We start from the raw sequence: 12539 nt of genomic DNA, 5'->3' as shown, positions 1-12539 counted from the left end.
ATCCAGGTCATTAGTACCTGGCCAAAACCCAAAGAGTAGCAACATCCCATTCTACCAATCCAGAACAAGCAGAGATCCCACATGCCTATACCAGGCCCTCTTATCTCCACCACATCTTCTGGGAGAATGTTCCATGTATCTACCACCCTTTCAGTAAAAAAGTATTTCCTTAGATTACTCCTGAGCCTATCATCTCTTAACTTCATCCTATGCCCTCTCATTGCAGAGTTTCCTTTCAAATTAAAGAGACTCGACTCGTGCGCATTTACATCACGTAGGTATTTAAACATCTCTATCATATCTCCCCTCTCCCACCTTTCCTTCAAAGTATACAGATTGAGATATTTAAATCTGTCCCCATATGCCTTAAGACGAAGACTATTGACCATTTTAGTAGCCTTCCTCTGGACCGACTCCATCCTTTTACCATCTTTTTGAAGGTGCGGCCTCCAGAATTGAACACAATATTCTAAATGAGGTCTCACCAAAGTCTTATACAGAGGCATCAATACCTACTTTTTCCTACTGGCCATACCTCTCCCTATGCAACCTAGTATCCTTCAAGCTTTCGCTGTCACCTTTACAACCTGTTTGGCCATCTTAAGATCATCACATACAATCACACCCAAGTCCCGCTCTTCTGTCGTGCACTTAAGTTCTTCACCCCCTAAATTGTACCAAATGTTAGGCACTGAGAGCAAATTATGGCACAGAAAAGCATTCTAACAGATGCAAGGCATTGAAACTAGAGAATGACATGGGGACAAATTTTTCCCCATCCCCATACGCCTTATGACAAAGATCTTGCACCATTTCAGTAGCCTTTTTAGTAGCCTTCTTCTGGACAGACTCCATCCTTATTATATCTTGAAGGTGCGGCCTTCAGAATTGTACAGAGTATTCTAAATGAGGTCTCACCAAAGTCTTATACAGAGGCATCAATACCTCCTTTTCTTACTGGCCCTATGCAACCTAGCATCCTTCTTGCTTTTACCGTCATCTTTTCAACCTGTTTGGGCCACCTTAAGATCATCACACCCCAGTCCGCTCTTCTGTCTACCGTGTGCCCTAGCGCGCTGGAAGAGGGAGCAGGAGTGGGAGCTCCAGACTTTGCCTCCTCTGCATAATCTTGGGCCTGGAAGCCTGCCTGGGTCCATGCCTTCCGAAGAAAATCTCACCCTGAGGCAGATTCTGGAGTCTGGTGCAAAATGACTATTTCCGAGTCTGGGAAATCTTTTGGTGTGACGCATGTACCTCAACAGAGCTTGCCATGGTTGCAGAGTGGACTTTTCCACCGGATTTTTTTTTTTTTTTGGCGCCTCTGAAAAGCATATCCTCAGTCCCCACTCATTTGACGCAGCCGGCGGGCTCGTCAGGGCTTTTTCAATCTGTGGCGACGCTTCCTGTTCGGGAGCCCTCTAGTCTGGGTTATGTCAGACCTCAATTGCAGTAGTTCCATGCATATTTATGATTCTTGTGTCTCCTGCCACTGTATTTAATTTGGATGCGTTTGATGCCTTTGCTGAGACTGGTCTCCTCAGCCACCCTGAGGATTTGGGGTACTGACCTTTCTTCGCATTGTAAGCAGGTTTATGTCCGCCTCTTTACGGATGATGTTCTGAAAGAGCTCCATTTTAATTTTCCACCTTCCACATCTCTGGCTTCAGTCCTGGACCGTTCTCGTGTGCCCTTTTTTTTTCCATTCAGTCCACAGCTCTTGGTCTTTTTTCAGAACAATGCGGTACCCCTAAAAGTTCTTTCCAATCTGCTAAAGCTATGGCTACACTTTATCACCTGAATTCTAATTTTCAGCAGGTTTGAACAGCCTGAGGTAGATTCTGTCATGGCACAAGTTATCCAGCACGCCGCCCTCCCTAGTGATGGGGGAGAGAGATTTAAGGACTCTCGGGATTGCAGGGTGGATGTTATGTTACAAAACATTCTTTTCTAGCGACATCCTCAGATAGTTGAGTGGCGGTGGCCACTTCCGTTATGGTGCGTGCCTGTCATTCTGGCCTGCGCAATGCGTCCTCTGTGGAGGTGCATGCCTGTCCTTCGCTGGTGATGGTTGGTGTGGCTAAGGTGCTGGATTCCCTTTATAATCTCATTCGAGTTCTTAGTACATTCTCTGCTGGTGCAGTGTTTGAGCACTGGACTCTTTGGATCCGTCTTTGGATGAGGAAACTGCCTCGAGAATCACCTTCACGGACGTCTTTTCAAGAGCCAGATTCTTGTTGGTATAGATCTGGATGACCTCTACTCAGGTGTTGCCGAATGCTTCCCTAAGTTGCTCCCTGTGAACAAGTTTTGCTGGACGTTGGGAGGGGGGGTCATAGTTCTCTTCGTTCCTCCCGCAGGTGTCATCAGGATACACAGGTTTTCCCATGGCTTTGCCCACGTTAACAACAGTTCCAATTCCAGGCGATCTCAGGTTCCTGTGCAGTGGCTGTGCCTTAAAAAAAAGCGCTGATGATGCCATAGGGCGGGCGTAGCTTTCTCAACTCGAAGGCTGCATTCTCATTTTTGTTAGGAGTGGACCTGTCTTTCATTGGGCACTTGTTAGTCCTTCTTTGCCTGTCTCTGGCTTGGTTTCTGGATTCCAGCAAGTCGACTTGCACAATAGGGGCTTAGGTGGATACTCCTTATACTTCATCGTGTCAGAAAGGCTTGGAGGATTGGAGACCTATTCTGGATCTTTAGTCTTGTCACCCGCTTCTTGTGAATTCCCTTTTTTCACCATGGGCAATGGAGTACATGGTGATAGCTGGATCTCACAGAGGCTTACCTCCATCTCTCACTCTCGCTCGAGCTCTCGCTCTTTCTCCAGCTCTCGCTCTCTCTCTCAAGATTGTCAGCATTCCACCGGGCAGAAGCACATCTTCTGTCTTTCTCAGCGGCCCATGTGACCAGAGTCGACAATGTTCAGGTAGACTTCCTCAACCGAAAGTTTCTTGACTCAGGAGCATGGTCCCTCTCGCAGGAGGCATTCCATCTGATCTTACAAGAGCTGGGGTTAGCCCAGAGGGTCTTGTTGGCTTCAGCAGGGGATCTCGAAGGCCGGGCACTTTTTTGGTCGATGAACAGCAAGGAAGCTAGGGAACAGATGCCTTGGTTTGGCCTGGTTGACTCATTGGTTCCTGTATGAGGTTCCCTCCATGGCCTCTGGTTGGTCGGGTCATCCGCTGAATAATGACGCATCCCAGCCTGGTGTTTCTAGTGACTCCGGATTGGCCTTGCCACCCGTGGTATGCGGATCTTGTACATCTTCAGCAGGACGAGAAGCTACAGCTTCCTCTTCATCGATATGTTTTCAGTCAGGAGCCGTTGCCCATGGAGAACCCACGGCGTTTTGGTCTCACAGCATGGCTCTTGAGGACTTTTCCTTGATGAAGCGCAGTTATTCAGAGGTATTTATCTCAACTCTTTTGCGCTCAAAGAAACCCTCTACTATGGCTGCTTATGCCAAAGCCTGGAAGGCTTTCCCACAGTGGTGTGCTAGGGATCAGGTGGAGCCTGAGAAGGCTCCCATTTCAGTAGTCCTGGCTTTTGTTAGGAGGGTTTAGGCAGGTCTGGCAGTGGCTTCCCTGAAAGTTCAGGTTACAGGCTTTTCATGTTTTCGAACATGCAGAGGCACTAATTCGCTAATTGTTCATCCATATGTGACCAGGTTTATGAGGGGGGGCGCTTTATCTGCGTTCTCCCTTGCATCTTTCTTTCCCTTCATGGAATCTTAACATCATTTTGCAGGGCCTTGAAGAGGGCCCTTTTCAACCACTTAAGGCTACTAGAATCAAGAAAGTATCAAGACTACTAGAATCACGGACGTTAGATACTCCGGGGAATCCCTCTGGGTGAACCTGGCCAGAGGGAACGAAAAATGCCTATACCTTGGTATATAGACCTCCAAGACAGCAGGAAGACAAGGATATAGAACTGATCAAGGATATAGAGAACATCACTTTGCGTGGAGACACAGTTCTGCTAGGGGACTTCAACATGCTCGATGCAGATTGGAACACACTCTCTGCGACTACCTGTGGCAGCAGAAGAATATTAACCTCCATAAAGGGTGCACGACTCAAACAAATGGTACTGGAGCCCACTAGAAACCAGGCGATACTGGACCTGGTACTCACCAATGGAGATAGCGTCACAAAAGTATCGGTAGGGCGATACGCTGGCCTCTAGCGACCATAACATGATATGGCTTAACCTCAAGTGGGGTTTCTCTAGATCAAATACAGTGACGAAAGTCCTCAACTTTAGAGGCACAGACTTCGAACGCATGGGAGATTTTGTCCATCGGGAGCTGCAAAACCAAGCACAAACGACAACGTGGAGAATATGTGGTCGACTCTGAAATTCACCCTGCATGAAGCAACAAATCGCTACGCAAAAACGGTCAGCAAAAATCGGAGAAACAAAAGACCCCAGTGGTTCAGTACTGAAATTTCGGACCTCATTAAGGAGAAGAAAAAAGCATTTATTGCCTACAAACATTTAGGAAAGCAGGAGGCAAAAGAAAGACTATCAGGACAGGTCTAAAGCTGTCAAGAAGGCAGTCAGAGAGGCCAAGCTCCGAATAGAGGAGAATCTAGCGCGGAACATTAAGAAAGGGGATAAAATCCGTCTTTAGGTATATTAGTGACAGGAAAAGAAACAAAGATGGGATAGAACAACTCAGGAAATCGGACGTGAATTATGCAGAATCGATTCCACTAAGGCCGAACTACTAAATGAATACTTCTGCTCGGTTTTCACCTGTGAGGAGCCGGGATCCGGTCCACTTTTACGGACAAGGGAAAGCCAGACAGACCCGTTTCAAGACTTCAAGTTTACGCCCAGTAGCGGCTACTGTGAACTTTCAAGACTCAAAGTAAACAAAGCCATGGGACCAGACAACCTACACCCCAGGGTGCTCAGAGAGTTGAGGGAAGTCCTGGCGGAACCATTATCTGTGCTCTTCAATCTCTCCCTAAGCACGGGAAGAGTCCCCTTGGACTGGAAAACAGCTAACGTTATTCCACTCCACAAAAAGGGCTGCAGGACTTAGACGGCAAATTACAGACCGGTAAGTCTCACATCCATAGTATGCAAACTCATGGAAACACTGATCAAACAGAAACTTGATACAATCCTGGATGAAGAAGATCTACGTGATCCCCATCAACATGGATTTACCAAAGGCAGGTCCTGCCAATCAAATCTGATTAGCTTCTTCGACTGGGTAACAAGACAACTGGATGCCGGGGAGTCCCTGGACGTAGTGTATTTGGACTTCAGCAAAGCTTTTGACAGCGTCCCACACCGCAGGTTATTGAACAAGTTGAAATCGCTGGGATTAGGGGAAACACTAGCTGCATGGGTTAAGGATTGGCTAAGCGGTAGACTTCAGAGAGTGATGGTAAATGGTACCCCATCCAAAACATCGAATGTGACCAGTGGAGTACCGCAGGGCTTGGTCTTGGGTCCAATCCTATTCAATATATTCATAAGTGATATGACCCAAGGGCTCAGAGGAAAAATATCATTGTTCGCCGACGATGCCAAACTGTGCAACATAGGTAAAAGCACTATGCCTGACAATATGACACAGGACCTACTACTATTAGAACAATGGTCATCGACTTGGCAGCTTAACTTCAATGCTAAAAAATGCAAAGTGATGCACCTGGGTAAAAGAAATCTGTGCAGGACTTACACGTTAAATGGTGAGACCTTAGTTAGGACCAAGGAAGAACGGGATTTAGGAGTAATCATTAGTGATGACATGAAAACTGCCAATCAAGTGGAAAAGGCTTCCTCTAAGGCAAGGCAAATGATGGGTTGTATCCGTAGAGGTTTTATCAGCAGGATGCCAGAGGTCATAATGCCACTGTACAGGTCCATGGTGAGACCTCATTTGGAATATTGTGTTCAATTCTGGAGACCACATTACCGGAAAGATGTGCTGAAAATGGAGTCAGTTCAGCGGATGGCCACCAGGATGGTCTCGGGGCTCAAAGATCTTCCGTATGAAGTAAGGCTGAATAAATTGCAGCTGTACTCACTTGAAGAACGAAGAGAGAGAGGGGACATGATCGAGACATTTAAATATATCAAGGGTCGTATCGAGGTGGAAGAGGATATCTTCCGTCTTATGGGACCTTCTTCCATCAGAGGGCATCCGCTGAAAATCAGGGGAGGGAAATTTCATGGTGACTCCAGAAAGTATTTCTTCACTGAGAGGGTGGTCGATCATTGGAATGAACTCCCACGGCAGATGATTGAGGCCAACAGCGTGGCAGATTTCAAAAATAAATGGGATATTCATGTGGGATCTCTAATGAGGTAAGGGCAGGGGGTGGTGAGCAAAATCAAGGAGAAGGGTCACTAGAGTGGGCAGACTTGATGGGCTTTGGCCCTTTTCTGCCGTCATTTTTCTATGTTTCTATGTTTTCTATGTTAAGGGCGCTTCTCTTCTTGACCTAACATTCAAGATGGTTTTTCTGGTGGCTATTGTCTCAGCACAGTGTATTTTGGAGCTTTATGCTCTTTTGTGCAGAGAACCCTTTCTCCGTATTAAGGATGCGGATGCTTTCCTCCAATACTGTACCTTCCTTCTTGCTGAAGGTGGTCTCATCTTTCCATGTCAACCAGGAGGTTAGGTTGCCTACATTTCATTGAACAGGTTCGGAGTGCAAAGATCAGATCTTCAACAAATTGGATGTCTGGATTGTCTTATTCCATTATTTGGAAATGGCTATTGAATTCAGGCTGTGGTTGGCTGGTATGCAAGTCTTTGATTGCTTAATGAATTCGAATAGCCATTTCTGCAACTTAACATCTCCCAAAGCAAGCAGTTACCAATCTCGCTTAAAGCACATTTAGCATTTGGAAGACAAGAGAAGACCTATGGAGGGACTTGGCTTGGGCGTTCCTGCTTCAACAGTGCTTGAATGGAACGCAGTGCTCGATCCTTTGAGTACAAGCAGCAGCAAATCCACCGGTTTCTTTCCGTAGCTGTGCCCAAGGCTCCCCCGTGATATAAATTTTCTTTGTGAGGTCTCTCTAACCTGTGACTCCCGCTTGGCACCATGAGCTCCCAAGTGAGACAGGACTATCACCAGGACTGCGAAGCACCCATCAACTGGAGATCAATCCAGAGCTGTATGCTTCCTACATCCATCTCTCCATGTACTACTACTTTGATTGAGATGATGTTGCTCTGAAGAATTTGGACAAGTATTTCCTGCACCATTCCCATGAGGAGCGAAAGCATGCTGAAAAACTGATGAAGCTTCAGAACCAGAATGGCAGCCGTATTGTCTTGATGATATCAGGAAACCAGAACGGGATGAATGGACTGTTCTCTGTAGCTAGATAAGAATGTGAACCAGTCACTCCTGGATATGCACAAGCTGTCAACGGATAGGAATGATGAAATTTAATGTGGACAAATGCAAATTGATGCATATTGGAAAGAATAACCCAAATCACAGTTACCGGATGCTAGGGTTCACCTTGGGTTAGCGCCCAAGAAAGGGATCTGGGTATCATTGTAGTCAATACGATGAAACCTTCCACCCAATGTGTGGCAGTGGCCAAAAAAGCAAACAAGATGCTAGGAATTATTAAAAAAGGGATGATTAACAAGACTAAGGATATTATAATGCCTCTGTATCGCTCCATGGTGTGCCCTCATTTGGAGTATTGCGTTCAATTCTGGTCTCCTTATCCCAAGAAAGATATAGTGGTGCTAGAAAAGGTTCAAAGAAGAGCGACTAAGATGTTAAAGGGGATGGAGCTCTTCTCATATGAGGAAAGACTAAAAAGGTTAGGGCTCTTCAGCTTGGAAAAGAGAAGGCTGAGGGGAGATATGATTGAAATCTACAAAATCCTGAGTGGAGTAGATTCGGTACAAGTGGATCGATTTTTCACTCTGTCAAAAATTACAAAGACTAGGGGACACTCAATGAAGTTACAGGGAAATACTTTTAAAACTAATAAGAAGAAATATTTTTCACTCAGAGAATAGTTAAGTTCTGGAATGTGTTGCCAGAGGTTGTGGTAAAGGCGGATAGTGTAGCTGGCTTTAAGAAAGGTTTGGACAAATTCCTGGAGGAAAAGACCATAGTCTGTTATTAAGACATGGGGGAAGCCTCTGCTTGCCCTGGATTGGTTTTATGGAATGTTGCTATTCTTTGGGTTTTGTCCACGTATTAGTGACCTGGATTGGCCACTGTGAGAACGTGCTACTGGGCTTGATCGACCATTGGTCTGACCCAGTAAGGCTATTCTTATGTTTTTATGATCCACATTTGTGTGGCATCCTGGAGAACCATTACCTGTATGAGCAAGTTAAGGCAATCATGGAGCTTGGTGACCATGTGACTAACCGCATAATGGCATGGTAGAATACCTGTTTAACAATCACACCTTGGGGGAGGAGTCAAGCCAAATAGGCTATATATTCCTTGCCCTGTGAGCCAGTCTGCTTTCAATTGCATGAGCCTGTAATGTCCTGTCACTCCCAATAGGACAATTGAGTTCTTTATCGATGTTGTAACATTTTTGCATCTAATAGTGATTTCTGGTTTTAAAAAAAAATCCAATAAAATTTTGGAACATAAAGTACATTTGACGAGAAGTGTGGCTGCGTCGTGGGTGGAATCCCATGCGATTCTTCCTGGTGAAATTTGCAGGGCAGCTACTTGGTCCTCTCTACATACTTTTACCCGGTTTTACTGAGTGGTTGTGGCATCGTCATCATTGCCTTTTTCGGGATCTCGGGTTTGAGGGCAGGCTCTTCTGGTACATCACTTAGCATATGGAATCTGTAAAGGTCCTAACAGAATGGAAGATTAGGTTTATACCAGGGGTGTCCAACCTGTGGCCCCGTGAAGTATTTTGTGCGGCCCCGGTCGAGGTCAATGCAGTGTTTTCCTCTGCTGCCCCCGGGTATTTTACCGTCTTGTTGGATCCCTCCTCTGTCTTGCTGCAGCGTTTGCGTGTTTGTGCAGCCCTAGAAAATTTTTTTTCAGCCAATGCGGCCCAGGAAAGCCAAAAGGTTGGACACTCCTGGTTTATACCTTCGATAATCTTCTTTCTGTTAGTCCCTGGAGGATTCCATGCGACCCACTCTCTCTGTATTAACTCAGTTGTTTGGAATAGCCTGTTTCTTTCTGCCTCTGTTACTCTCATTACAGGCTTGAAGATTTTCCAGCCAGTTGCCAGATCTTGTGGGGAGTTTCTTTGAGTATGCCTTTTTTGGGGTACTCGCTGCACACATCATGTTACATAGAAACATAGAAGATGACGGCAGAAAAGGGCCTCAGCCCATCAAGTCTGCCCACTCCAACAACCCTACCCCCTTGAATTTACCCCCCTAGAGATCCCACATGTGTATCCCATTTCCTTTTAAAATCTTTCACGCTGCTGGCCTGAATCACCTGAGGTGGAAGTTCATTCCAACGATCAACCACCCTTTCGGTGAAGAAGAACTTCCTGGTGTCGCCATGAAATTTCCCACCCCTGATTTTCAGCGGATGGCCTCTTGTGGCAGAGGGGCCTTTAAAAAAAGAAGATATCATCTTCCACCTCAATACTATATTTAAACGTCTCTATCATGTTGGTTCTACATTGTTCCTCAATGTTTTTCTGAGTTGCCTTTGTGCCTATTTATCACCTGTTAATATTTTGCAGAGCAAATCAGTTCATGAATTACTTCTGTTGATGGGGATTCTCCCCCCATAATCCCTTGTCATGGTACGTTGCTTGGCTTTGGAACTTAACTGGGTATGTTTCCTAGCTCTCAAGCTAAGGGGTGGAGCATGTGCTCAGAAAAGTTGTAGTTTTCTGCAACAACCGGACTGCAGGTTGGGATTGAACATCTAACATATGGAATCATTTGAAAGGAAACTCTGCAATGAGAGGGCATAGGATGAAGTTAAGAAATGGTGATAGGCTCCAGAGTAATCTAAGGAAATACTTTTTTACAGAAAGGGTGGTAGATGCATGGAACAGTCTCCTGGAAGAGGTGGTGAAGACAAAGACTGTGTCTGAATTCTAAAGGGCCTGGGATAGGCACATGGGATCTCTCGGAAAGAGAAAGTGATAATGATTACTGCAGATGGGCAGACTGGATGGGCCATTTGGCCTTTATCTGAAATCATGTTTCTATGACTAACAGAAAGAAGATTATCGAAGGTATAAACCTAATTTTCCATCGAGTCAATTGACTAGCCTGCCCAATCTCCGGATCTGAATCTGATCAAGAACTTGTTGCACAAGGTGGCCTGGGAGATATCCAAGAGACATCCAACATCAAAACCAAGTCGCTCATTGCAGCCTGAAACCATGTTGTCACCAATGATCACCTCATCAAACTGGTTCACTCAATGCTGACAGGTGATCAAGAACAGAGGGTGGCCCACTAAATGCTGAGCCATTACTGACACAAAAATGGCCTTTTTCAAGGCCATCTACATGAATATGAAAGATAGATGAGACTCGTATGTACTTTTTTGGCCAGCAAAGTACATTACTCGATTTATGCAGAAGAAAGATTAACATGGCAGCTTTAACAAAGAAATTCAGAAATTTAAGGCCAAGCTAGAATAAAACATTGATTCTACAGTAATAGCCAAATGTATCCCTTATAATGTGGTACACAGACAAATCTATTTGGTCAACAAAGAAATTAAAATAAAAGATCAGAAAGTTGAAAGAATGCAGCATTCTCAAGTAGTACCAGACTTTCGCACACCATTGTATCTGCTGTCATGTGTCTGTGTTTCTATATTATACACACTAAAATGCAGCATTTAGGTAAACAAATTTACCTCTGCCATAGACCAGGCATGAATGCTTGTTGGTGTGTAAATGCCAACTTAAGCCCAGATGCCATTACAGAATGGTACTTAGCACCCAACATTTCAAGCGCATTTTGGCCCAAATGTGGGTGACATGTAGAGTTGTCCCCTGTCAGGACAAGTCTATAAAGCACATGCTAACACTTGCTGCTTGATTTGTAAATACTATAAGTCTGGCAACAATATAAATGATTTTCATAAAGCAGAATCAATAAATTTTTGATATAGTTTAAAATACCTTTCTTTTAAAATGTGAAGAGACAATCTTATTTCTACCTGTTTAATTTCTAAGTGCCTTTTAATTCTTATCAATTTAAGTTGGTTATTTATGTTTTAACAATTAGTGATTTCCTTTAAATATATGAATGTATAGTTGTCCTATTTTATCATCCTTTGTTTTATGTTAGATTTTGTTTTATCCTTGATGCAGCTTGAGAGTGAAATGTGGCCACATCAAGTTTTATCTGATAAACATGAGATCTTCTGTCTTCAGTTTGGCAATAACTGCTTTGTTAGCCTTTGGATAGTATATATCAGTGTTCTTCAACCACCGGTCCATGGACCAGTGCCGGTCCACAGAAATTTCCTTCCGGTCCACAGGGCCAGCACGTGCATCAGGCCCAAAACAGTGTTCTTCAACTGCTGGTTCACGGTGTGATCGATGCGGCGTTATCTTCGAGCCAGCTCCCTCTTCCTCACTGATTCAGTGCACAAAGCCACGGGCAGCGGCTCCTATGGGCATCCTGCGCCTGAACCGGAAGCCTTCTCTCTGATGTTTCAACGTCAGAGGGAAGGCTTCCAGATGAGGCAAGGGACGCGCAAGGTGCAATTAGTACTATTATGGAGGCGGGGTCTGGGGTGGAGATTGAGTAGAGATGGGTGGGGTCTGGCCCACGATTTAGCCCAGTGTTCTTCCACCGCCGGTCCACGGACCGATGCCGGTCCACAGAATAATTCTTTTATTTCTGCCGGTCCATAGGTGTAAAAAGGTTGAAAAACACTGGTATATATTATCTAAGGTCTGTTTGATTGCTTGTGTTTGAGGTATAACAAGATGCCGTATTAATGTGAGCAGAAAAATAAGATGATTGAATGATAACTGCGTTAGGTTTGTGTTTAATAAATCTATTGCCGTGTGCCATACGGGTGTCCTACTGGGTTCATCATTGCAGCTCAATGCTTATTTTCATTGAGTATTCTCATGTCCATGTGCCAATCTGACATATAGCAGTAGGGAAACCAGGGTTCAAATCTCACTGATGCGCCTTGTGACTTTGGAAATTTAACCCTACAGCATACTGAATGGAACTCCTCCTGAAGAAGTGTGTGCCAAACATTCCTTACATCTGTAAACCTTTCAGTGGTGCAGCATAATGTTTCTGATTTCTTTACAGACAATCAGTAAAGTACTTCTTCAGTATGCTGATATTCTTTCCAAATGTTTCCAGTCCTACTGCTTCAAAGAGAAATTGGTAAGTTCCACTAGAAGCTTATGGTCTTACAATCCCTTTAAACAGCAAAAGAGAGAAGAATGCAGGCCATTTACGTAACTTCATGCTGACCATGAGCAACAATGCCAAATAAAGAGTTGAACTGGTGCTTACACTAAAGTCAATTACAAAAAGAAGAGCAAAGCACCTAAATTGGCTGGCCAAATTTCAGCTATTAGAATTGAACCGATTTTCA

The 12539-nt window shown here is 44.6% G+C and overlaps 1 protein-coding gene and 1 pseudogene across 6 annotated transcripts in view; both read left to right on the top strand.

Moving 5' to 3' along the window:
• The window catches only part of UNC13B (unc-13 homolog B), an 837582-nt gene that overhangs the window by 670693 nt on the left and 154350 nt on the right, over positions 1–12539 (top strand). For all 6 annotated transcript variants that reach the window (XM_033936000.1, XM_033936018.1, XM_033936037.1 and 3 more), the window contains one exon: positions 12248–12325. In XM_033936000.1, the coding sequence (XP_033791891.1) occupies positions 12248–12325 (78 nt within the window). The remainder of the gene's footprint in view (positions 1–12247; positions 12326–12539) is intronic.
• On the top strand, positions 7074–8467 carry LOC117356880 (annotated as a pseudogene).

This window comes from Geotrypetes seraphini, chromosome 1 (genome assembly GCF_902459505.1).
Source record: "Geotrypetes seraphini chromosome 1, aGeoSer1.1, whole genome shotgun sequence".
Taxonomy (NCBI): domain Eukaryota; kingdom Metazoa; phylum Chordata; class Amphibia; order Gymnophiona; family Dermophiidae; genus Geotrypetes; species Geotrypetes seraphini.
This window is presented reverse-complemented; position numbering and strand designations above follow the sequence as displayed.